At 46.1% G+C, this 26,888-nt stretch overlaps 1 protein-coding gene across 1 annotated transcript; it reads left to right on the top strand.

Annotated features, from left to right (window-relative positions):
* The first annotated feature begins 357 nt into the window (after positions 1 to 357).
* On the top strand, positions 358 to 22,376 carry HIPK1 (homeodomain interacting protein kinase 1). The gene is made up of 16 exons (XM_018079646.2): positions 358 to 373; positions 698 to 1,775; positions 7,261 to 7,384; positions 9,349 to 9,468; positions 10,239 to 10,325; positions 11,105 to 11,289; positions 11,594 to 11,756; positions 12,136 to 12,358; positions 13,211 to 13,332; positions 14,819 to 14,953; positions 17,465 to 17,607; positions 17,761 to 17,943; positions 18,491 to 18,706; positions 18,942 to 19,180; positions 19,546 to 19,682; positions 20,708 to 22,376. Exons 2-16 carry the CDS (start codon positions 700 to 702, stop codon positions 21,188 to 21,190), a joined length of 3,636 nt encoding a protein of 1,211 aa, XP_017935135.1. The 5' UTR covers positions 358 to 373; positions 698 to 699; the 3' UTR covers positions 21,191 to 22,376.
* The last annotated feature ends 4,512 nt before the right edge of the window (positions 22,377 to 26,888 follow it).

Genomic DNA, 26,888 nt, shown 5'->3' with positions numbered 1-26,888 from the left:
TGATTCCAGCAGGGTCTTCCCACTTCCTGCGCCCGCCCGCCCCTCGGTATTGTTTTTCTCGGTGCTGGGGGGTTTTTAGCCTGGGGAAAGGGAGGGTCAGGGGGGATCTTATCGCTCTCTGCAACTCCCTGGAAGGAGGGTGTAGCCAGGTGGAGGCCGGGCGGTGCTCCCGTGTAACAAACGATAGGACGAAGGGACACAGTCTTAAGCTGCACCAGAGAAAGTTTAGTTTGGAGATTAGGAAGCAATTCTTCGCAGAAAGGGTGATTAGACATTGGAACGGGCTGCCCAGGGGAGTGCCGGAGTCACCGTCCCCAGAGGTGTTTTAGGAAAGACTGGACGTGGCACTCGGTGCTCTGGGCTGGGTGACGAGGTGGGGATCGGCCACAGCTTGGGCTCGATGATCTCAGAGGTCGTTTCCAAACTAATTGATCGTGTGATTCCTGTCGTGTCCTGGGATTCCTTTAGCCTTTATAGAGAGCTGGGTAAAGAGCTCTCTGCTTTTAAAATGCAGTAATTCCAACAGAGTGCCTCGCTCTGTGATGCCGTTAAGAGCAGCAGTTCCAGAGGTTGCCTCCCTCGGTGGTGGGCACCATACCGTGCTCAGAAAACACTTGTCCTTCCTCTTTTCCTGCAGATGGAGGAACTCGTCCATCACAGCCTGCTGCCCCTAATGAGTTCTCCTCTCCCTTTCCAGGTATGGCCTCACAGCTGCAGGTGTTCTCCCCTCCGTCAGTATCCTCGAGTGCCTTCTGCAGTGCCAAGAAACTGAAAGTGGAGCCGTCTGTCTGGGATGTTTCAGGACAGAGCAGTAGTGACAAGTATTATACCCACAGCAAAAACCTCCCAGCAGCTCAAGGGCAAGCCAGCTCCTCTCATCAGGTAGCCAATTTCAGCATCCCTGCCTACGACCAGAACCTCCTTCTCCCCGCTCCCTCCGTCGAGCACATCGTGGTCACCGCGGCCGACAGCACCGGCAGCAGCGCCACCGCCTCCTTCCAGAGCAGCCAGACCCTCTCACACAGGAGCAACGTTTCTTTGCTGGAACCATACCAAAAATGTGGATTAAAAAGGAAAAGTGAGGAGGTCGACAGCAACGGTAGTGTGCAGATCATTGAGGAACATCCACCTCTCATGCTGCAAAACAGACCTGCGGTGGGTGCTGCGGCCACGACCACCACGGTCACCACGAAAAGCAGCAGCTCCAGTGGGGAGGGGGATTATCAGCTGGTCCAGCATGAGATCCTGTGCTCTATGACAAACAGCTACGAGGTCCTGGAGTTCCTGGGGCGGGGGACGTTCGGGCAGGTGGCGAAATGCTGGAAACGTAGCACGAAGGAGATCGTAGCCATCAAAATCCTGAAGAACCACCCGTCGTACGCCCGGCAGGGCCAGATCGAGGTGAGCATCCTGTCCCGCCTGAGCAGTGAGAATGCTGACGAGTACAACTTTGTCCGCTCCTATGAGTGCTTTCAACACAAGAATCATACTTGCCTTGTATTTGAGATGCTGGAACAGAACTTATATGATTTCCTAAAGCAAAACAAGTTCAGCCCGTTGCCCCTGAAGTACATCCGGCCCATTCTGCAGCAAGTGGCCACTGCCTTGATGAAGCTAAAGAGCCTGGGTCTGATCCATGCTGACTTGAAGCCAGAGAACATCATGTTGGTGGATCCTGCACGCCAGCCCTACAGAGTGAAGGTGATAGACTTTGGGTCAGCCAGCCACGTGTCCAAGGCCGTGTGCTCCACGTACTTGCAGTCACGCTATTACAGGTGAGCACTGACACAGTGGTCGCTTAACCAAGCCAGGCTTATCCTGCTGGGGTGCTGGGGGGTGCCTTAGCACAGTCAGGCTGATCCTGCTGTTGGAGGGTGCTGGAGGGTTCCTTCTACAGGCACTGACTCTTCTGCCCCTGTCCGGGGAGAGGAGGAAGTGATCAGCCTGTCCACTGCTCTGCGTGTTTCCTGGAGATTTCTTGTGAAATTTGTGTGGAAATGAATAGAACTTGTGCTTTGCAAGTGTGACCTGATCTGCAGCCCAGCACCTTCCTTTCGCCCCAGAGCAGTGCAGTAAGTTGATTTTACCCCATCAGTAGTAACAGCATTCTGTAGTTTGTGACAGTGTGTGAAGCAGCAAACTGGGGAAACAGATAAGTGGTGTGTTTTGGGTTGTTTGCCATGGTCTGAAACTAGTCCATGAACCTTGGTCATTTAGAAGGGAGAGAAGTCAAAGAGATGCCAGTTTCTTTTTGCTCTGTTTCTTCTGATTTCATCTTTGTCTGAACCCCCTTCACAAGCACGTGACTTCCTGTGTCAACCCTGGCTAAGTCATGCTTTCATGAGACCTGTGGCTCCTTTAAAGCAGCACTGAGATAGATCTCTGCTTCCCTTAGCAAAACGTAGGGATGGCTTCTACCCTACTCCTGCCTAAGAATTAAAAATAAACTATGGGCAAAAGCATTTAAACTCATAAAACTTTGTATAAAGCAAGCTGTGCTGTTTCTTTCAATTATTCCTCGAGCTTGGTTCTGTTAAGTATTTCAGTTTAAGTAGCAGCAGACTTCAATAAATGGATGCAGAAAGAACTTCTGGCATCAAAGGGCCCTGAAAAAGTCTGTGCTGTGTTGTCAGGGTTGCTTTGGGTGGAATGTGAGCTCACTTGACGCAAAACTTAACTAGTATCTAGTCCTTCCAGCTGGGATGAGACAGAGGACTGAGACACTCCACCCCACCCTGTGTCTCTGCCCTGTTTGATGTCTTTCCTGGCTCCTCACTTCAGTTTAAAGCCTGACTTATTGTAGGTTTGTTGTGTTCATTCCTCATACTGCCTGTATTCGTGCCTCCTTTGTTTTGTTTGTTTTGTTGTTTTTTTAACTCCCTCTAACACCCAGTACCAACTTTCTGTGCCATTTTTCGTTGGCTATAGACTTTTATTTTCTTAATCCATTCCTCCTGATCTTTGCTCAGCTTGTTGGCACCAATCTTTCCACTTCTAAACTATTGATTGTTATTTTTTTGTAGCAGTTATCTCCTATTCCCCATAGCTCTGTTAAAATGCTCACTCTCCAAAATACATCATCGATTTTGCTGTTGTTGCATTGAAAGAGGGGACCACTGATCAAGGATCTCCTCTATCTGACTTGCCACACGTGTCAGCAAAGCAGCCTGGGGAGGCACATGGTGCTCTCCAGTTTCTGGTATCACAGAGAGCAGATTTGGCTCAGGAAAAGCAGGGAGGGGTGATAAGTATCTTGAAGGGGCTGCAGGGAGGGACGTGGCTGCTTCATCTGTGTGTGGGGCACTGGCCTCCCAGCCCCCTCCAGCTCCCTGGGGTGACTGACAGTGCCAGAAAGGCAAATAACCTGGGATTAGGTGGCGTTGGACTGTCTGCTTGGCTGAAGTGAAGAATGCTGTGATGGGGAAGTCTAGTATTTAGTGATATGTAATTAGTGTAATGGTGATGATTGCTAAAATCCATAATCTAGGAATTTATGGAGATGGCACAGAAACCAGCTTATTGTGGGAGGACTGGATTGCTTTAACCATATACATGTTAAATTAGTGTTCAGATGAGTTCCCAGTTGGAAATTTTTTCAGTGCTCCTTTTAATAAATCAGTGTGACCGGTTCTTCATATGGGTCTCTGTCAGCCCTTAAAAATAAACTTTTCTGTGCTCACTTTTGGTTTTTAATACCTGCTGCTGGCACTTAGGTAGCCTCTGTCTCCTGTAGAGACATCTAAACCAGCCACACTCGGGTGCTGTAAGACGAACATTCTGATCTGTGTGCCCTGAAGGAAAAAACATATTAATTATGCTCCGTGCTGCTGTAGGTCATCCTGTCCAACAGCCCTGCTCACTCCAGGGTCTGACTGTCCTTCTGGCAGTTGGACACTCTTTAAAGAGTGAGTAGAAGTGCCCATGAAGAATTCTTTGTCTCTGAAGCCCAGCAGGGACGAGGAGCAGGTCAGCTCTATGCAATGAGTAGTTTCTGTGGCAGTTCTGAGAACTGTTTGCAGTAATTCCTCACTGAAAACCAGAGTGTGTGCTTGTTGTGTCAGGTGAGGAAGGGTATGGATGCTTTTATTCCCCCTGGGGAGGATGAACAATGGAAGGAAACAGACAGCTTGCAGAAAGGAAAAATCAGACCTGGCAGACTGATCTCAGGGAGGTTTGCTCGTGTCCTGTCTTATGTGTAACTGCAGCCATAGTGTGAGTTTTACTCAGCTCCTGGTGCTGCCTGTGGGTCAGAGAGCACAAACTGAAGGTCCTGAGCTGAAGGGCTGCACAGTTTGGGCCACGAGGAGGTGGCACAGAGCACTGGGGGAGCTTGCAGAATGCAGGAGTATCCGTTTCTTACCTCTGCATTGGGCTCCGTGACCTACTTCTGTCCCAGCCATACTGGCCTGGGAAGCAGCAGTGCCTGCTGCCAAATCTAACTCTGCCTGCTAATCCAGCTCCAAGGGGTGACCCCGTTGTTCCCTGCATTGCTGCCTGCAGTTGTAGGAGCTCCCTGTTCCCGTCATCCCTCACAGGGGGAGGGATGAAGGCACAGGTGTAAACATGGGGTGTTTGGAAATGCTTGGAGTGAGTCTCAGGGTTTTCTGGGGCTGCTGTGAATCCTCTGTCTTCTGAGAGTGCCTGAGCATATTTGCCAGCTTTGGAAGGCAGTGCTTGGCAAGCCTGTGTGCAAAGAGTGTTGTTGATTTTATTTCAAAGAGCTTAAGATGGTAAAATCGCTTTAATCTCTGTCAGAGCAGCTATGGAAGTGACCTCAGCCTGCTGGCCTGGTCCAGCTCACATCTCCTAATGCTGCTAATTGTAGTGGTGTAAAGGGACATGAGAGGATTCTGATTTCCCAGCTCTGTCCTGCAGTCAGAATGAAGTCAGGTGGCTCATGAGAAGTTCACTTATTTAATTGCAGGGAGTAAAATCCACATAATTCGACTTGCTATCATCGTGATATTGAGATTTAGGAATACCTAAATCTGTTCCAGCCTGGAGTTAAAGACTAACAAACTGTCACATCCAGCCTTTGGTGCCACAAATCTGTGTTTCCATTGGAATTGGTGAGGTTTTTTTAACACTCTTGTGAAGGATTAGCATGCTCTGCATATTCCACAAACCATTTATATTTTAGTTTGTTTGCCAGTCCAAACCAAGGAAGCTTTGGCATGCAGCATTCCTTATATGACAGGTTTGGGTCCTTTCTGAATTGGAATTTCCTGCATCAGGAGGAACATAATCAAGAGGATCAGTGCAGTTTGTTGATGATGACTCTGTAGGCTAAAGGCATGTGAGGTTCTGTTTTCAGAATTCATTCTTGAGTGAATGAATGAACCATATTTGCTCTGCTTGTGAAGGGAGAGATTCCTCTTGTCTGCACCTGTTAACCTGTAGAAAGTTGCATCTATTCTGCCATATTTCCTTAAAGTATAAATGTTTAGCAGGACATTCAGCATTCAAATATCAGATCCTGACCATATTTGCATAATCATTTTATATTTTCACATATAAAAGTCAACAACTGCCAGGAACAAACAAACAAGAAGGTAGAATAGAATGTCTTAGCTTGAATAATCTATTATTCTGATTACTAAAGGTGTATCATGGGGTCAGACACACTAAAACCTCCTTGCTAGAAGGTGGATGATAGACAATAACAGTGACCTCACTGCATCTGGTTCAGCTGCTTATCTTTTTTATAGAATCAGAGAATCACAGGATGTTTTGGATTGGAAGGGACCTTAAAGCCCATCTCATTCCACCCCCTGCCATGGGCAGGGACACCTTCCACTAGCCCAGGCTGTTCCAGCTCCATCCAGCCTGGCCATTTTTGACAGACCTTGTCCTTTCTCAGGGACACTGTGCGTGGGCAGCTGGGCTGAGTGCATGTGTTTCAGAGACACCTGTGTGGACACCTAAAACAAAAGGTGTATCTGTGTCACCACAGCACAAAGGGTGATTAATTGGGGAGTCACTTCTTGCCATGTACAAACAGTTGGGAGGTACATTCTGGCTGAGCAGTTGAGTGTCAGATTTTCTGACACCTGTGCATTATGCAAGCCCTGGTTTTTAGAATCCTGTGGAAGGATCAGGACTGGTTTCAGAGCTTCTTTTACCAACTGAAACATCCACAGTGTAACACAAGAAATGCCACACAAGCCCTGGGACATGTTCCCTGAGGCACAATCAGGAAATAGGTAGCCTGGAGTTTAGGGCTTTTCTGCTTCCTGTGTGCTTGTGTTAGTTATGCATGAAGAAGCTCAAGGTTTTTGTATTTCCTGTACTTTCCAGAGTAAATTCCCACACCAGCTCACTTGGGTTTTATGCTGTATGCAAATGTGTGACCAGAATTTCTCCTGCCGGAACAGCATCAGTTTGTTCCAGAACTGTGTGTAGGTGAAGAGTTGTACTGAAACATCCCTTTGTGTTATGAGTCAGTTCCAGACAGAAATTTCCCTGAAATTCCAACCTGTTACAGAAGCAAACCCTGCTTGGAGTTTGAGTTTATTTTTCATCACCTCCTGGTGAAGGCTGGGCCAGGCAGGTACATTTTGCATTAGGTGTGGTTGAGTGCACAGAAACCTGAAACACAACCTCCAGCTGGGCCCTCTCCGTCCATTTTGAACTCAAAACTCTGAACAAACCCTGCATGAAAACCTGCTGGTAGAAACTGCTCTGCAGAGCTCCTTTCTCTGGCTCTGCAAATGCTTTTCTTTTCCACGTGGAAAGCAGGCAGCCTCCTGCAGCTGGTTTACCTGGGATCTCAAGACCTCCCTCCAAGAAAAGTCTGAGCACCGTTTGCCAGAACTTTTCTTCCCAATTCTGTTAGGATAGGTTGGATTAAGTGATTTGTGAGAGGTTCTCTCCCAGCCTTGATATTACTGTGATCCTATGTGCTGTCTCAGGGACACCTCACACCACACTTGCTGTCAGGTGTAATTAAACTGATTACTCAAGGAGTAACTTCATATCACAGGTGCATAAAGGCCTCCTAGGAGTTGAGGGGCACTGTGGCAATAAATGAATCCAGCTATGCCACTAAGGGATGAAAAGGTTGGGATCCCTTAGGCCGCTTGAGGAAACAACTTCTGCTTTAAAGTGAATAATTTATTTTCACACAGGTTTACTTGTGCATGGAGGGGTTGGACTCAGTGATCCTTGCAGGTCCCTTCCAGCTCAGCATATTCTGTTATTCTCCAGAGTTATTTATAGGGAAGAAATTATTTTACTGTTATTTTGTTTTTCCTCTGACAGAGCTCCTGAAATCATCCTGGGTTTGCCGTTCTGTGAAGCCATCGACATGTGGTCGCTGGGCTGTGTGATTGCTGAGCTGTTTCTGGGCTGGCCTCTGTATCCAGGAGCATCTGAGTATGATCAGGTGGGAGCACGTGGTGGATGTGGGATCTTCACATGAAACCACAATGACCCTCTGAACCCCATGTGTCCTCTGTCAGCTGTCACCCAGCACACATTGCTGCTTGTCATCTGAAATTCATTTTCCCCCTGTGATATTCCCACTGCCTGTCTCTACACTTCTGTGTGTTTCCACTTGAGCTGAACGTATCCTGTACAAAAATAGGGTCCAATTTGCAGTTAACCCCTGGTTTCCTAACCCAAAAGCTGTTGAAACACCTTCCTGTCAAAACAGAAGCGAGGTGTGTGTCCTGACGTGGCACACTCTCTGTAATTTCACCATGAGGGCAGTTTTTCCATGTGGAGACAGAGCAAGCCTATCATTCCTGCCCTGTTAATACTACAGCAGCCCTCATTTTTTATGCAAAGTGTGAGCCCCAAGCTGCCTTTGAAATGCTCTGAAAGGCATCTTGAACTAATTAGTCCTTTCCATGGACACTTGGCATTGTTACCTGGGCTGGTCTGTGCCTATAAAAGGACAAAAAGTCTGCAAGAGGGATTTTTTTGAGAGTAGCTTTTCCACTGGGGTTTTTATGGTGGTATCTTGTTACAGTGCTGGGTACAGCTTTCCTTATGTGATAAAATACATGAAAACTTAGTAAGTTTGAAAACTGACTTGTCATATGTCTTCCCAGCACAGTAAATTTCCAAAGGAAACACAGTGGTACCTTAATGAGCAGAATGAGTTAGAAAGTAACTGAGGTGGGGCACCGTGGTTTCCTTGTACACTGAATTTTGTGTAATTCTGAGAACCTTATCTGCTCGTGTAGGTGGCTGGGGAGGAGCTGCTTTTTCCATTGCTTCATGACAGGATTTTGCAGTCCTTTGTGAGGCAAAGTGAGGTGTGACTTCACGGGGTTGGTTTTGATGTCTGAATTTCCCTTGAAAACTGGGCATGACTTGCTTGCATGTTTTCTGAGATGCTGCAGCAGCAAGTGAAAGCTCAGGTGGAACCTGTGAGAGGACCTCTCCAGGAATGAGTTCATGGGTCGGGATGGGATTTACAGCTATTTTTTTGAACACCCCTGGGCTGTAAAGCAAGAGTTATGTCTCGTAAAAAGAGCAGAACTTGTGTAGGTACAAAAAGGACTCACCTGCAGACACTTGGTTCCACACTGGCTTAAATGAAAAGTGAGCCCATAAATTCATGTGATCACAAGCTCAGTGCCCTGCAATGTTCAGCTCTTGTGGCACAGTGGAATAGCAGGAGTTTTGCAAATAAGAAATGAGGCATCCTAAAGGTCCTGTAATTGATGGTTTGAACAAAGCATAATTATCTTAACACTGTGTTTTTTTCATAAAGTTGCTGTTTTCTTTCCTTTGGAGAATACCTTTTTATTTGTTATCTCTTTACCTGTGTCTTATCAATACCATCACAAGGATTCAGGTGCATCTCCCAAAATTCCAAGCCATTTTTTTAGATATAAAATAAAGTATATTAAAACTGCTTGAGGATCTAAGAATCTGACTGTACAAGGGGTTTGCTTTTTTTTTTTTTTGTCAATGAGAGCTTTGCCATGACATTATTCTGAACTTGTGTGCCTGGAGTATATACAGCCAGGCACAGAAATGTTGCTTGGATAATTATGCCTTTAATTATATATACATAATGATAGATTCTGTGGTATTTTTCTTTCAAAATATGCACTTCTTACATTGCTTAATGTCTTAAAAGTCTGCTTACATATACTTTAGCAAAAAAATATTTCCATAAAACAAGAACCTCAAATTTTTGCAGATAATATAATTGAAGAAGTATTCCTATAAATACTTGAGATAGTCCCTTTAATTTTGCAGTTTTAGTTATCAGGGCATTCTTTCTTTACAGGTAATTTCCTATTTGCTATGAGCAAACCTGGCTGTTAATTACTCCACCAGCTATGAATTCTTTATATTGGGAATCCTCATTATTTTCATTTTCTCTCCTAGATTCGTTATATTTCACAAACTCAAGGCCTTCCAGCAGAGTATCTTCTCAGTGCAGGAACGAAAACAAGCAGGTTTTTTAACAGAGATCCAAATTTGGGATACCCACTGTGGAGGCTAAAGGTTTGTCTGTCTGTTCAATCCCCAATTCTCTTCTGTTCTTTGAGGACTTGATATAAATCCCCCCCCTAGTTTTAGTGTGCTGTGAGAACATCCTGAGTGAAGATTGGCTTTGAAATGCCATTCAGACTTAGCTGGTTTTTGGGTATTTTAATTTCAGAGGCTGTACAGACCCCCTGGTAGTGCTCTAACAATGGCAGCTGTGCATGATAGTACCAGCAAAGGGTGGGTGTTAAAGTAATTGAGATAATGGTTACTTATTATGGGCTGCTCATTCTTGGGGAAGTGTGTCATCTTGTTGTCATCTCCTGACAATACAACGAGTAAAATACCGAGTATTTTGTGATTGTCTTTGTTAGTTTAACAGGAATCTGTTTATGGATGGGCAGAGGACAGGCAAGAATCAGATGTAGGCTTGATTTGCCTTTAAAGCTGAGCAGCAAAAGGAAGGGGATTTTGCCTTTCTTCTTTATAGAAGGGGGATTTAAAATATTTATAGCCTCTTCTTTTCCAAAATCAGAAACCTTCAGTTCTTTTGGCTAATGCACAGCCTAAGGAAACCTTGATATGAAGTCATCCTGTTGTTAACTCAGCTTTCAAAGGAATGATCTCTGCAGCTGAGGGAACGAGAACCCATGGCTGGGGCTTGGCCTGCTGGGGTGTGGTTTGTGTGAAACAGGCAAAGGATCACCTGACTCAGCAGTTCCTTGCTGCTTTTTCCTTTATCAGTGTGTGATATCTCGGTTTATATTAATGAATGTTCTCTTTTATAGACCCCAGAAGAACATGAGTTGGAAACAGGAATCAAATCAAAAGAGGCTCGGAAATATATTTTCAACTGTTTGGATGATATGGCGCAGGTGTGTGGGGTCTTGGGACACAGAGAACTTGATTCCATATGTTGTTGGGATCTCTGAAACCATCATTAATCACTGGGATCTCTAAAAATGAGGCTCCTGTGCTGGAGTAATCAGCTCTTCCACTTGCAGTTGGGAGCACTGGTGTAGGTTTGCCACGGTGCCAGTTTGCATCAGAAATCACTGGATTAAAGGCTGTCAAAATGTCAATTATGAACCTGTTTGAAATTTATTGTGTTTTCCTATGCCTCAATGTGCTCACCAGCAATAGGAGAGCTAAGCCCCTTCAAATGTGTTTATAGGATTAGGCCTGTTATTGGATTTTGAAAATATTGACAGTAACTACAGATCATTCTATTTTTCATTCTCTCTTCAGAGGTGAAATGAAGGAATATCTGAGTGTTTTTAATATCATGAGGCCTGAAATCTTAAATATCAATTTTCTATCACTTTTGTAGGTGTTACCATTATGTTACATCTGTACAGAGAAGGTAGAATCTTCCCATTCTGATTTGCCAGCCCCTTCTAGCACCCCCAGAACATGAGGGCAGATTGCCAGGCAGTGGAGAGTGAAGCTGGTTGGTGTCTTTCCACATTTAAATTTGACTTCCTTTCGTAGAACAAGCAAGGGAAAGGTTGTGTGTTAGTGCTGCACTACCTGAAATTAATCTGGCTCAGAGACAGAAATGGTTAATAAATATTTCTGTGCCGTGTGAAATTACTGAATTGTTGTGTAGCATGAATTTGATGTTTGTGTGACCTACTCTCATTTCATTTTTCAGGTGAATATGTCTACAGACTTAGAGGGCACCGACATGTTGGCAGAGAAGGCTGACCGAAGGGAGTATATTGATTTGTTGAAGAAAATGTTGACAATTGATGCAGATAAGAGAGTTACTCCACTGAAGACTTTGAACCATCCATTTGTTACAATGACACATCTACTGGACTTCCCCCACAGTAACCAGTAAGCTTCCTTAGATTGCTTGTTTTGTTTCAGGAGGATTTACTGGAAGCACAGAACAGCACTTTTCTACTTTCTGTCAGTGCTGTTTTCTGCAGTTTCTGGCTGAACCTGAAAACAGCAATGGCATGTGTAAGGAATGGAATGTTCATAAACTTCCTTTTCGTGTTTTAAGACATTTTTTGTTGGTTTTAAAAAAAAAAAAAAAGAATTTAAACCTAAAACGTGCATAAAGTTGGGAATCTGTCATATCTCTGTTGTGCTCCTGTTACATATCTCATGTTTTCCTTCTGTTACTCTGTTTCAGTGTGAAATCTTGCTTTCAGAACATGGAGATCTGCAAGCGAAGGGTTAACATGTACGACACAGTGAATCAGATTAAGAGCCCATTCACAACTCACGTTGCTCCCAATACAAGCACAAACCTGACAATGAGCTTTAACAACCAGCTCAACACAGTACACAACCAGGTACAGCATCTTTTACCTGTTTTACACTAATCAAAGACATGGAGTAGTCTAATTCAGTGCCTTCAGGCCAAAGCCTGTTCTGCAAAATACTTATTTACATTCCTCTGCAAAATTTATAGTCTTGTCTTGAAGTTTAATTTTCCAAAACTCAGGCCAAGGCAGTCTCTTTACTTCATGTGTGGGAAATTTGTCTGTCAGTTGAGCAATGTAAGTAAAGTTGGAGTAATTAATGTTTTTTCTCCTATTACCTTTTACCTTAAACCTTTTCATGGTCCTTGCTTCATAGTATAGTACTGATGGTTCCTATTGTTTGTTTTATAACAAGTACGAGAGATAAGTCTGATTTTTTTATTTTTTTTTTTTAATTTTCTTTTCCTAGGCCAGTGTGTTGGCATCCAATTCTACTGCTGCTGCTACTCTTTCCCTGGCAAACTCAGATGTCTCCCTGCTAAACTATCAGTCTGCCCTGTACCCATCATCTGCAGCCCCAGTTGCAGGAGTGGCTCAGCAGAGTGTTTCCTTGCAGCCTGGAACCACCCAGATCTGCACACAGACTGACCCCTTCCAGCAGACCTTCATTGTTTGTCCCCCTGCTTTTCAAAGTAAGCAGAAAACCCTTTGTGTGGTCCTGTGGTTTCAATTAGGCATTGGAGAAGTTGTGATTTGCACTAAACTGAGGAAGTATGAACTTGAGAAGAGCTCCCTGTGTGTGTCACACGGTGCTCTTGCATCAGTAAATGCAGAATCAGGTCAGACATGTGTAGACAACTTGATTCTCTTCCAGGTCATGCTTGAACAGGTGACAGTATCTTGCCTGCCTGGGTTGCAGCCTCCAGCTGGTTGCTCAACCAGTTTTTCCCCCCAAACTGAACACAACAGCATTCCACAGAAAGCAGCAACAGAGGAGCCAGACCTGCCTGAGAATCAGAAAGTGTCTTGCTGTGTTTTGTATCTCAAGAGCAAATATGTGGTGTTTGAGCCTCAGTTCCCAAGCCCTGGGGCAGCTGTTTGCTGGCAACAGACTGTGAATCCATGAGCTCAGCACAGGCTCTGTTCATCCCTCCCTTCATCCTCAGAGGTCTCTAGTTATGCTGGTACCTGGATTATCTTGGTCTGAAGGGTTGTGTGTGAAATGGGAACTGATAGTGGAAGGTTTGAACTTTGGAACTGATCTCAAGCAACTCAGAATTAGGTGTCTGTGTTATCTGTGTTTCTGAAGACAAGACTCCACAGAGCTGAGCTGGTGACAACTGGTTGTCCATCACGGCCCTTCAGCAGAAGTATTTACTGCAGCTGGTGATTTATTAGTAGGCTTTTGTCACAGGGAACAGCTTTTCTGTCTCTTAATCCAACCCTGTCTTCTGCCTTTACTGGTAGGAATTTGATTTAGGAAACAAACAAACAAACAAAGAATAATAAATCAGCTTAGTGGTGATGTATCTTGTCCTCCACAGCCGGACTTCAGGCGACTACAAAGCATTCTGGGTTCCCAGTAAGGATGGAAAATGCTGTCCCAATTGTGCCACAAGCACCTGCAGCACAGCCACTGCAGATCCAGTCTGGAGTTCTCACACAGGTAAAAAAAAAACACCCCAACCCCCCCCCAGAATTAACTGCAATTCCAACCTCCATCCAGGAGAACCTGCCGGCCCCCCCATGCTGGGGGGAGCACAGTGGGTTCTCAGAACTCTCTGAAAGGGTAAATGCAGATCACTTCTAAGACAGTGTTTTCTTGGTTTGTTTTGTTCTTCTGGAATATTTAAAGTCTAAACTGTCTTATGTCGTGTGCCTCCCTGGTTTCAGGAGTTTGAATTAATAATGGGAATAAATATGTAGTTTTCGGTTGCTAAAAACAGGCTGTGTTTTTTCAGGGGTGTACACTGCTTTATGAGGGGGGGTGTTATTTTTACCTACACTTTAAAAAGGTGTCAGGAGAAACCATTTCTTAGAGAAGTGAGATCTCAGTAAACAGAGGAGACAACGCAGATTATTCATGATAAAATTTCATCTTTAAATGAACGAAATTATTTCTGAATCCTTCTCAACTAGTTACATTCTGAATGTGAATTAATGTGTAGCAATGACATACCTATTTCTGTAGTTTGCAGTTTTAACATGTAATAACAAAACTGACTAATAATGCTAAAAATGCCATTTTAAACATTAGTAATGTGTCATAAATTAAAACCAGTTTTATTTCCAAAAAGTAATGCTTTAATATACAATGAGCACCCAGTGACTCACAAGTTTTATTCACTGAAAAATTGTAATTGCCTTTATAATTAAGTGCATTTTTATTTATTTGCATAGTTTTAGTTTCTGCTGGCATTAACACATACTCTGTGAGTTTTACTCTCCAGGCATTATATTGAACTTACTGACCTTGTAGAGGAGTGATTTTTAAATTGTTCAGTCCAAGTAATTTTGGTGGCATTCTGTGGTCTCTGGTTCCTTTATAGCATAATGATGCAGGTAACAGTATCCAAAAAGCAGAATCCACTTGAAGGGCCACCTGAATCCAAGCCCTGCTTTTCCTGAGACTTAAAAATTATACACTCATAGTCTAGTTTCAATTAGACATTTGATGGACTAATACGTGTCTGAGTGGTTTCATCTCAGATAACTTCGTTCTTTGATGACACAAAAGACCTGCTGTGCCTTCTGTTAAATCCCATAGTTTACCTTTTCCCAAGGGTTCTGTGTGTGGATTTGGAGGTAGGTTGGAGCCAAGGGGACAGCCTGTGCCGTGGTTAGTGCAGCGTGAGGGTGCCACTTGCTCTCTGGGGCCCAGTAAAGTATCAATAGCTCAACCCTGTCTCATTTTTAACTGTGTCACCAGAGAGATGCTGTTCCCCAATCCCTTGTCCCTCATGTTCCCCTCAGGGCCACGGAGGTGCTTAGAGGAGGGTCTGGGTGTTGGTTTCAGTGCCTCCCTTCCCATCCCGGCGCCCGCTCACGCACCGTAGAAACGCCAGCGAGGTGACGCCTCGCCTGGCCCTATTGCTGACCCCACTGCCCTGCCTCGGTTCTGTGTTTCACTCACTGCCTGATCTACATTTCAGGGGAGCTGTACACCACTAATGGTAGCAACTCTTCATCCTCAAGTAGCCACCATCACGCCGCAGTATGCGGTGCCCTTTACCCTGAACTGCGCAGCCGGCCGGCCGGCGCTGGTCGAACAGACGGCTGCAGTACTGGTAATTGCCTCCCTTGATTGTGTTCACTAACTGAGTTTTTGTTTTAACTTAGACTTGCAGAGGGCATGGAAGCATGTGCCATCTTGTGGCTGTGTTCTTGCTACATCTTAATGTCTCGTTGTTTTCCTCCCCAACATTGCTGAAGCACTGTCTGACTCTGACGTTTAGTGTGGCTCTGTAAAGAATCCAGATCCATTGACTATGACTTTTACTAGCCTAGTATTTAAAGCTCTTCTAAGCTATAATCTAGAAGAGTTATAATCATTCTTGTTCTTCGCTTACTCTCCTATCTTTGCCTTTTGATTGTGGAATACAAAGGAATCAGTCTTTAGCTTGACTCTGCTACAGGTACCTGGATGGCCAGAATTTGACCTACTTGGCAAGTTAGCTCCATATTTTGTTTTCAACATGTTTAAAGCTGCTTTGCATGGAGAAATGTTTCAGATCATTAAGCACAGGCTAAAATCTCTAATGACAGCAAATCCTTTAATGTATTGCTTTAGCAGTTGATTTCTCTTAACCTCTGTTGAACATTGACAATAATTTTCTGGCCTTTTGTTATTTATAGCCAATCGCACGTAGCTTGCTTCATCCAGATAAAGATTCTGTTCTTCACAGATAACTTTCAGTTGATATGTATTTCTTGGTTGAAATTAAAGGTGAGCTCTAGTATCCAAAATGGCAACAGCTAGCTTTTAGGTTATTTGGAACAATTTTGAAAAAAGGATGGGGGAAGGGAATCAACACACCTTAAAGAAATGTACATTTGCAAAATTGTCCTCTTCTGTATTTATTTGGCACCTGCATGAGAACAACTTTGCGAGTGCCACAAAGAAGTCATTGTAAAACTCCAGAATCAGATCAGTGAAGCTTTTGAAAACATTGCAGTGCACTGAAGTGCTGGTATCCTCACATGTCGTTCAAAGCACATTCCATTGTGTGAACCATGTTGTTTCTTGTGGCTTTGAAGTGGTAGTTTGAATGTCATTTTCTTCCAAGAGGGAGGTCTCTGCTGAAGTGGAATTTGCTCAAGTCATACCTGTCCTGAAATTCAAACCCACTCATTTGAGTTCTTCTGAACCAAGTGAGCTGCTCCCTGGTTCTGAGGATGGGAAGGCAGGAGAGTGGGGCTCTCCTGGTCACAGCTCTGAGCTAAACAGACCCAGGGATGCTTCTCCTTTCCTCCTTTTGAGATTGCTGAAAGGCTGCAACCTAAGCTCCAAAAACAGCAAGGGGTGACTGTAGCAGAGCTTGGGACACAAGTGAGTTGTTAGTGATGCTTTCCAAAGTGTATTTGGGCTTTTGATTCAACAGGCAAATTCTGTTCTCCTGTGTGTGTGCAGTGGACTTGACGTTCAACTCCCCTGTACAGCCGTGGAGATCCGAGCCAGCTGTCTCCAGACTCTGGATTCTGAGTTTCCCTGGAGGACTTACTAGTTCTGTTTGGATTCTGGGAGCCTTTGGCGTGAATCTGCTCACCTTTAGTGCTTCCGACACTTCTCCCTTGCTGCTTCCCCTGAGTTTGCATTAGCCATTTGCTAAGCTTTGCATATTTTTGTCCTTCCTCTGTCAAAACAGTTCGTCGCTTGGAAGGCCCGATTTCTGCCTCTCATTGGGAATTTATATCTTGCTGTATTAAACTCTCTGCTTTGTCTTGTGCAGGTGTTGGCTTTTGGAAAGACGCATGGTGTGACTTTTAACATATTTCTCTTTTTATTTTTTTAATTTTTTTCAATGTTGTTATGATTATTCCGCTTATGTTGGCAGAGGTTTTTAGCAGCTCTCTGCTTTGAAGGCTTCTTGTTCGGAACTGGTATTTGTACTGAGTGGATCTGTTACTTGCAGAAATATTTTATATAAAACAGCAGGGTTTGCAGCTTAAACTGCAAGAGAGAGATATTTTCAAAATCATAGAAATATTGTCCTGTCAAAATCATAGAAATATTATCCTGTCAAAATCATAGAAATACTGTCCTGTCAAATTGATTTGGACAAGAACACTGATAATGTTAATTAATTGGACCTGTTCTTCACATATCTGCCTTGTAACTAACTTATCTCTCAGTGTGGCTTTTCTTAAACGCTTCAGTGAGGTGGGTGGATTTCCACAACAATAACACTCTCTCAATGTGAGCCCTGAAAAACAGAAAGCACCAAATTGGCTTAATATTTTGGAATCCTTCAGCAGAACAGGGTGTGCAAATTTACATACAGAAACAGTCCTGAGCATTCAAGCTGCACCTGGCAGTGCAGTGTGGCTGCATCTGCAAAACAATATTAAACTCCTTTCCCCAGGTGACAGCAGTGACCTAAAAGATTAGTAAAGTCTCAGGGGAAGCTCATTCCTCTGGTTTTGTCATCCTCCTGTGCTGAGACCTTTGGAATGATGTGCTGTACCTCTGCAAGTTAACAATCCACCCCGGTGCATTTATTGCTTGGACAGATCTCTCTCCCTGCACCTGCAGGAACTGAAGTCTAGTGAGCCTGGTGTGTGTGTTTGTTGTTTTGCAGCAGGCCTGGCCGGGGGGAACCCAGCAGATCCTGCTCCCTTCCACCTGGCAGCAGCTCCCAGGGGTTGCTCTGCACAACTCTGTCCAGCCAGCAGCCGTCATCCCGGAGACCATCGGCAGCAGCCAGCAGCTGGCTGACTGGAGGTAGGGATTGCTCCAGCTCTGTGCCAGAGGGGAATACATGCCATCACAGTGCCCACAATGTCTCCCTTCCCCTCAGAATCTCACAGGAGCTCAGTTCCTGCAGGGCAGTCATGGGATTTGGGCCTCTTATTTTATTTTTTTTTTCTGCTCCAGGAATGCACATTCCCATGGAAATCAGTACAGCACTCTCATGCAACAGCCATCTCTGCTGACCAACCACGTGACATTGGCTACAGCACAGCCTCTGAACGTTGGAGTGGCTCATGTTGTGAGGCAGCAGCAGAGCAGCAATGTGCCAGCAAAGAAGAACAAGCAGCCAGCACCAAGCACAGCCAAGTAAGAATCCCATTGCTTCCTCTCCCAGTCCTAGAAAAACCATGGGTTTGTTTGTGGAGGTTTACCTTTATGGTGTGAAAAACGTGTTTTCTGATCACAGAGGCACTGAATGTGTAACTTTATTGTGCTACAATTGCATTTCAAGAGGTCTTGGAAAAAGCCTCTGTGCTGTAGTCGCTGATTTAAATGAAACTAATTTCAGTGAGTGCAAGGATGTGGTTGACCAAGTGTTTTACTGTCCTGGCCAAAGGGGTTTTGCACGTTCAGGGTGTGTTGGTGCCATAGCAATATAGGTGACAGAATCATCAAACAAGGGCTGGCAGATTTCTGGCAGTGTTCAGGTGGATCAGTCCCATTCAGGGCATCCCTGAGTGCCTTGATAGCTTCTGGGATGTGTCTGTGGTGCTCTGCACTGAGCTCCTCTTTGTGTCTGTCAAGATGCTGCTGCTTGTGTGTGAGCTCCAGCCTGCTGGAACCTGACTGTTCCTAGTGCTGTTTGCCCCAGTCTGCTGACACAGAGCTGAATCCTGCTCTGGTTTTCCCCCAGGCCCAGCTCAACCCTGGAGACCGTGCCCACCCAAGTGTACTCTCTCATTGGGAGCAGCCCCCTGCGCTCCACCTCCTCCTCCTCCAACGTGCTGGTCCCAGTGCAGGAGCAGCACCAGCCCATCGTGATCCCGGACACTCCGAGCCCCCCTGTCAGTGTCATCACCATCCGCAGCGACACCGATGAGGAGGAGGACAGCAAATACAAACCTGCCAGGTAGGAGGGTTGTTGGGCCAGCTGGGACTGATCTGTGCTGAGCTCAGCCCAAGGATCAGGGAGAGTGGGGAACACATAAGACATAAAATTCTGCTGTGCTTCTGGTTCTCTAGTTAACCTGAATTTTGTCCCACGAGGAGGGAGGGTATGAGATCCCAGAGGGAGAGCTCCCGTTTTCTGGTGGGAAAAACCAGAATGTTTTCCATTTTGTGCTCTGTCTTTTTTTCCCCTGCAGTTTGGGCATGAAGCAGAGATCCAATGTCATCAGCTACGTCACTGTTAACGACTCCCCTGACTCTGACTCCTCCCTGAACAGCCCCTATGCCACAGACCCCCTGTCCTCGCTCAGGAGCACCGGAGGGGCCCTGGAGCTGCCAAGCAGGGCCGCTCCTGACAGCTCCAGCTCCCGGACCATCATCGTGCCACCCCTGAAAACACAGCTCAACGACTGCATTGTAGCCACCCAGGCTTCAGGTGGGTATCTCAGAGCTCACTGTGCCCAGGAGCTTTGCCAGGGCTCAGGTGTGTCCCATCCCTGGCACATTCACTCCCACAGTTTTGGACTTTCTGGGTCTTTGGCAGCTTTAGGTTTCACAGCTGCTGTTCTGAAAGCCTTAGACTGTTTCAAATGTCATTGATAGATTTGCCTTTCATTAATGTTTGGCTGCTTTTAGAAAGATCTCTAAACATTCCTGATGGTTCCTTAACCGCATTTTAAATCGTAATTAAAGAGAAGTCGCTGTGACAGAAACAGCCCCTGGGTGTTCTTTGGTTCCCAGAGCTGGTTACCACAGTGCAGGGGAGAGGGAGGAATGGACTAAGCTTGTGAAATCTTTCAGGCATCCTGAGCAGCACCAGTAAGACCAAGCCAGTGGCCTCGGTGAGCGGGCAGTCGTCAGGATGCTGCATAACCCCCACGGGGTACCGCTCCCACCGCGTGGTGACCAGCGGCGTGCAGCCCCTCAACCTCAGCCAGGTGAGCACTGCCCGGCTCTGCTGACCCCTCCTGTGGGGCTTTAGGATTGCTCTGGGAACACGGTGCTGTAAGGCAGGGGGAATGACTGGAGGATCAATAGCTGCAACCTGTGATTCGAAGCTGATTCTGCGCTGGGGCGATGCAGGGTGGGACAGACTCTGTAGGGAGCACAGGGAAGGTTCTCGAGGCAAAGAATTTGTCCCTGTACCAGAGGGCAGGAGAAGGAAGTGTGGTTATGTCCATATTCTTCCTTTGTGCTCATGTTCATACCTATCTTACAGCAGGTCATTCTTGCCACTCAGGTGGGAGGGTGACAGAGATCCAGCTGTTGAATTAGAGTAGCTTTGAAGTCACAGTACAAGTACAGTACTTTTGTTCTTTACCTTTTTTCTCTAGAACTCACAAAGACCCAACCAGGAGACTAAGGCTGGACTTTGTTTTCTCGAACTAAAAATTAGCACCTGACTTCCCTTGAAACTTTCAGGGCTTGGTTTCACTTCAGTTTTTGTCACGACTCTTGACCTTTGAGTCATGCTGCAGTAGCCTTTGGGAAGAGAGGGAGTGTTACACTTCCAGTTCGTTTCTGGCATGGGCACGAGACAGGTTTTTGTCCTAAAATGTGTTAGCCCTGCTGCCACCCTCATCAGGGTGCAGAGGAGTAGATTGTGAGGAGTTCAAGGGCTGGGTCAGTCCTAGGACCTGCCTGCACTTGTCCAGCTGTGTCCTGTGGCACTCCAGGTGTGGCAGTTTGATCCCATTGTAGGGAAAAAGTGTAATTTTTGTCTCAGTGGAACTGCAGCCACCCTTCTCAAATCTCTGGGAGGGTTTCATAGGGGAGGATCTGCAGGGAGGGTTTCACAGGGGAGGATCTGCAGGGAGGGTTTCACAAGGGAGGATCTGCAGGAGCGTTGTAGAACGGAGGTGTTGATGGGGAGGCTCTGGCTGACCCTTGCTCACCTCCTGAGCTGAGGGGGGATCCCCTGAGTGGGGTAACCACTGACCTTCTTTACTTCTTCTCCCTGCAGAACCAGCAGACCACAGTGCTGGCCTCCCAGGAGAGAAGTGGAAACGCTGTCCCACGTAGGCAGCAAGCTTATGTGGCCCCCCTCACGTCAACTATTTCTCAGGCTCCCTACACGTTCCAGCACAGCAGCCCAGTGCATCCCCACCTGGCAGCAGCCACGGCCAGTGCCCACCTGTCCAGCCAGCCCCACATGTACACTTACGCTCCCACCACGGCGGCCACGCTGGGCTCCACCACCTCCATCGCCCACCTCTTCTCCCCTCAGGGCTCCTCCCGGCACACCACGTACGCTGCCCACCCCAGCACCCTCGTCCACCAGGTCCCCGTGAGCGTTGGGCCCAGTCTGCTGACTTCCAACGTCCCGCCCGCCCAGTACCAACACCAGTTTGCTCCCCAGTCCTATATTGGTGCTTCCAGAGGATCTGCTATTTACACTGGATACCCGCTGAGCCCCACCAAGATCAACCAGTACTCCTACTTGTAGTTCCCAGTAAAGCACTGTCCTGCAATAGAGAGAGTGGAGAAGGATTTCAGGTGAACCTTTACCTGGGAATGACTGCCTGGCTCGTGTTTCTCCCTGGTCTGGGTGTGTGTTGTTCCAAAATGTCTCTGGTGAGTTCGGTCACTAACTGGGCAGCATGTTTTGTTACCAGTACGAGGGTCACTAATTAAGTTTTTAAAATTTTACTTACTTTTTATAGATGCTTTTAAAAAAAAAAATTCATGGTCACATTTATTTAAAATTGTTCTGTTGTGCTAATCAAAAGGGGTGTCAAATCAGTGTCTTGGAAGACAGATCCTGATGTCTTTTTTTTAACTTGTGTAACTTAAACAGAAAAGATTTGCAGATTCTATTTTAGCAGCTTGCACAAATCCATGTTGCCACTAAAAATGTAATGCATGTTTATCTCATTATGTTGCTGGGGCAGTTTTAAAATCAGATTTAGTATTTTAACATTTGTTCTCTAATTCACTTTGTCTCTAACAAATTGCTGGTTCTGCAAAAGCCATTACATCTCCATATATGTTTCTGTCAAAGGTTTTTTGTTTACTTCTCTGCTTTGTTTAAGGACTGGTAGAGGCAGCTGCCTTACAGCAGCAACGTGATATATTCAGGAGTCCTGCAAACCCTGGAGTCTTCTTTGTTTTCTTGAAAATTCTCCATAACCCAGCTGAATTTTCTGTTGTGTTCGTTGCAGAATTCTTTTAAGTTCTTCAAAGTGCATTCAGGATCTCACTGTGTGACAGAGCTCAGCAGCTCTGTCAGGATGTTGTTGACTTCAGCTGAGAGTGAATAGTGCAGCACTGCTCTAAAATTTGGTTTCTGCAGCTTATTAGATGCTGGCCCTATAATGGAGCTGGATTCCTTCACAGAAGCACAGGGCTTTGCTTTGTTCTGTTTTTTCTTAATGATTTTTTTTCCTCACGTGATTCATTTAGGAGGGAGATGAATTTGAAATACAATGAAACATCACTGTATTGATGATGTACAGCTTTTTATACTCCTGTGAGCGTATCCTCCTGGATATGTCAACAGCTACTTTAAAGCGCTCTTAATAAGACTTGTAAACAGTAAGTGCATGTAGGAATTGCAACAAAAAACCAGAAACAAAAAAAACCAGAAACAAAAAAAGAGAAAGAAAAAGAAAAAAAAAAAAGGAAAAAAAAAAAAGTCCAGATTTTAAAGTTTATTACTGAATTTAAAACTATTTTAGAAGTTTTGTATTGGTGGTGTTTTAATATTTTACAGAAAATGAAATATGTACATATTGATTAGAAAAATATAACAAGCAAAACTTCCTGCTAACCCCAAATGTTCTGTCTTTGTAATCAAAATGTGTAGTGATTATACTTGAACTCTGTACTTAGTGTTTGTCTAATTCTTAAACGTTCCTGGGGATGGAAGTGTTGTATCCTTTGTATTTAAACCAAAATGAATTGATTCATGTTGGAATGTATGTGATATAATGCAATGGTTAGAGCTCATCACTGTAGCACTGAGAGAGGAGTTAGAGCTTCACGAGAGGAAAGGATACCTTCGGATTTGTTTTGCACAGGTATGTGTGATGAAGAGTTGTTTGGTGTGTCCCCTTATTGTAGTGCCTTAAATGATGATGTAGTGTGACTAGAGTTTACAGTGAGCTTTGCCTTATGAGGGACCAGCAAGCCCCCGTCGAATTGAAGCAATTCACCCAGCTTTCCACAGCCAGAGCAGCAGGAGGTGCAGAGCTGCGTCTTATCCCTTCCAACGCTCCATCAAAGCTCCGTTTTTGTTCCCCGTGAAGCGATGTCCCCTTAAAAAGCTTTCCCCTTTGAAAATGGCACATGTACTGTTAGTGTCTGTCAGTGCATTTCGGATAAAAGGTAGTGCTGGGAATGCATTGGAATGTTTAGTCTAATATTGCAGAAGTGATTAAATATGTGCAATCACTTTTATTAGGTTAGTGTGGCGTTACCTTCCCCCACAGGAATAGCAGACGTGTCGTGTAAAATATTGCTAGCTTGGTGATAGAATATTTATACCAAAGAGAGCCTGCTGTAAAGCACATAATACCATTAAAAAAGTTTTATAATGCTACTGCTAATGTGGAGTTGTTGGGAAGGTCTGTCAGCTGTAGCCCTAGTTAGCGTTCAGAGGAAATACTCATTCTGGATAATCAGTGCAGTTTTTGGACTACACTTTGTTTTCTCGGGTCCCTTGTACTAGGAATTATTTCTCATCTAATACGTAGGTGAAGTATCTTGTCCAAGTGGATGATAAACTGGTTCGAGCGGTCGTGTTACTGCAGCAATAAGAGGTTTGGTAACCTTGAATCCCAGTTTATGTTCCGTCCCAGTGGGAAGGAGGCCAGTTCTGAGGGGGGGGGGTCTGTGGAGAGAAATGCAGAAGTCATTTCTGAAATCCCCACGTTCCTGATAGAAGGAAGTCTGGACTGCCCTGAAATGGGTGAACTGATGGAGGTTTTGGCATCTCTTTGCTGGAGGGGTCGAGGACTTTGGAACTGGACGGTAGCATTAGCCACGTTGTTGTTCAGTGTGTTTGTAGTCAGAGCACTTCTGTAAGTGGATAACCAACCTTGCTATGCCACATCGTTGCTGGAAACGATGCTGTTTGTTGCTGTAGGCACTTTCTTGCTTTTTTTGACATTGCTTGTGTTCAGTACTTGCCTTGAGATACCTCTTGGGTGTACAGAGTTGTGCCTTTCCACCGAAAGGCAAACCAAGCTCCAACTCCCTGTTTCACAAATAGGACTTCGTGGAAAACACTTTACTAACAGGAAAAAAAAAAAAAGAAAAAGGACCTCTAGCAAAATCTGCTAATAGTTCTGAGAACTTGCCCACTTTACCCCCAAAAAAGCAGCTTGAAATAACCGTTTAGAGTTTCTGTAACATAATTAATCCCAATCAAATGTATTCCCGAAGCACGGTGTCATCTCTTCCACTGCCCAAGTTCCCAAAAGAGTTGGAACGCGGAGGATGAGATGGAAATGACATAGATAAAATCAAATGTGCTCCATTTGGAACCAAAATACCCCAGAATTCCTCAGTGATACACAGCAAACCCCACCCCAGCAGCGCCAGGGGGACACTGGGCTTCACAAGCCAGTCTGGCCCCCAGGATGTGATGCCCAGTCTGGGTGTGTATTGTGCTCTAAGGAAATACTTCCCTTCTTCCCTTTTGCATATCCAGCCTCAAATTGGGTTCAAGAATTGACTCTCCTCATTGTCAGAGCCACTACATGTGTTTTGTAGAGAAATCTGCTATCTCTGGATAGGAATTGGAGTACTTTAATTTTTTTTACAACTAGTTTGGGACTCACCTTTGGAATATTTGATGACCGTGGTCCCATCTAGGTTTGTCTGTGTGATTCTTGAGCTGTTCAATCAGTTTTCTCTTACCTGACCTGTATTTGCAGCTGTGATAGCCACTGCAGAGGCGACTCCCAAGGCTTTCCTGCTTAGCACCTAGTTGATGGGATGCAGTAATTTACCTCTGACTCAGCAATTTCTTTTAGTACATGAAACTAAATTGCTTCTAAATGACAGGATTGGCACAGCCCTGCTTTCTTTTTTTATTTTTATTTAAACTTCTGAATGGTGCCGCATGTCCACATGGTTGTTTGTTGCTAAACTTTATATAATGTGTGATTTCAGATTCAGCTTGAACTATATCTATCTCACTACATGTAGCAGTACATTATATGTAATGTTAGTATTTCTGCTTGAATCCTTGATATTGCAATGGAATTCCTACTTTATTAAATGTATTTGATATGCTAGTTACTGTGTAAAATTTAACTTTCTTTTATGGTTGTGCTCTTCCTTTTTACAAGCCGCTAGATACAGGTAGTTTCTGACAATTACTGATCTATGTTTGTATTGCTGATGTACTTAGGGGGTATGTAAAAATCATTTTAACAAAAGAAATAGATATTTAAAAATTTAATACTAACTATATGGGAAAAGGGTCCATTGTGAAAACATAGTTTATCTTTGGATTCAATGTTTGTCTTTGGTTTTACAAAGTAGCTTGTATTTTAAGTATTTTCTACATAATATGGTAAAAATGTAGAACAATTGCAATGCATCAATAAAAAGGGTTAATTTTCTGTACTCTATTCATGTGGTCACTTGGTCTGTTGAAGGAGGGGTTTGGTGCACCCGGGGTGGGATGTCGGGGTGGGATGTCGGAGAAGTGGATTTGGGATGTGGATTTGGGATGTGGCAGCACTAGATGGCACACTCGCCCTGCCACAGCACCTGGCACGGACGGGCAGCCTCGGCCCGTTCCCATGGCCCAGGAGCCCACGGGCTGTGCCCACAGAGCCACCTGGCACGGCTGCATGCAGGGCACGGAGCTGCAGCGTCCATCTGTCCATCCAACCCGTCCGTCCTTCACACCGCCCCTGTCCCGCCCTGGCTGGGGGAGCTGCCCTGTGGCCCCACACTGGCCCTCAGGCCACCTTTGGAGCCAGTGCTGGGCAGCCCCTGGCTGAGGGTGGTGACTGACCGTGGCCAAACAACGGCCCCGAGGGGCCCAGGGGGATCCACAAGACCCCAGCACAAGGGGGTCAGGCAGGAGCTCCAGGACATGGGGGGTGACACGGTCAGGGGGGTGGTGGCAGCAGTGCTGGTCTGGCTTTGCCTCCACCACACCTGGGCACGGCCAAGGCTCAGGTTGGCCACCAGCCTCGGGCATGTCTGCAGGCGAGGAACCAGGGCTGCACCCATGCCTGTGGCACAGCATGGTCCTTGCTGTCCCACGGGATGTCCCTCATGAGAACATGTCTTTCCCTCGCTGCCCGGGGCTCCTGCAGCACTCCCTGCGCCCCAAATCCCACAAACCCCACCAGCAGCCTGTCCCCTGCCCAGCCCCACGCCTCAATCCCAGCCCCGGGGCTGGATGGCACCACGTGGAGCTGCCGTGGGCACCCGGCGGGGCGTGAAGGGGTTAAGGCGCCCGGGGCTGGTCTGCGGGGAAGGAACAGCCTCTCCTCCCTCTGCACATCTGGATTCAATAAGGGCTGGAGAGGCCGGAGCATTCCTGAGCACTGAGCTGGAGGCTGCACTCCCCGACGGCCATGGGGCCCTGGCGCTGCCTGCTCCTCCTGCCGCTCCTCACCGTGCCCCTCCGTGCCCAGCAGCAGCAGTTTCATGGAGTAACGTGGAGCGGCCCTCACCCTCCTGGAAGGTTACAAGCCCGTGAGGGCCGCCAACAACCCCTGAGTACCCCGTGTCACGCCGTGGTGGGGCTCCCCGTCCTTCCTCCATGGCGGCCGGTGGGGTCTGGAGCTGGGATGGGGATGGAGCAGAGTGTGGGGTGCCCTGGCACCCCCTGCCAGGGCCCTGTACAGCCCAGCATGAGGATGAATGGGGGCATGATGGGTGTGGGAGCACTGCAGGAACAGGGACATTGTGGGTCTGGGAGCATCACAGGAGTGGGGACATCACAGGTCTGGGAGCATTGTGGGAGAGCAGGGGCACCGAGGGTCTGGGAACACCAGGGGAGCAGGGGCATCACAGCTCTGGGGACACCGTGTGGGAGCAGGGACATCACAGGAGCGGGACCATCACGGGAGTGGGACCCAGAGACACGAGCCCAGGGCTGCGGGGCCGTGTGGCCCCGGGGGCTCCCACAGCCACGTGCAGGTAGCGGGACACGCTGTGAGGTGTGGAGACCT

Source organism: Manacus vitellinus, unplaced genomic scaffold (assembly GCF_001715985.3).
Source record: "Manacus vitellinus isolate BGI_N305 unplaced genomic scaffold, ASM171598v3 scaffold_47_pilon, whole genome shotgun sequence".
Taxonomy (NCBI): domain Eukaryota; kingdom Metazoa; phylum Chordata; class Aves; order Passeriformes; family Pipridae; genus Manacus; species Manacus vitellinus.
The sequence above is the reverse complement of the archived record's forward strand: the minus strand, read 5'-3'. Positions and strand labels throughout refer to the sequence as shown.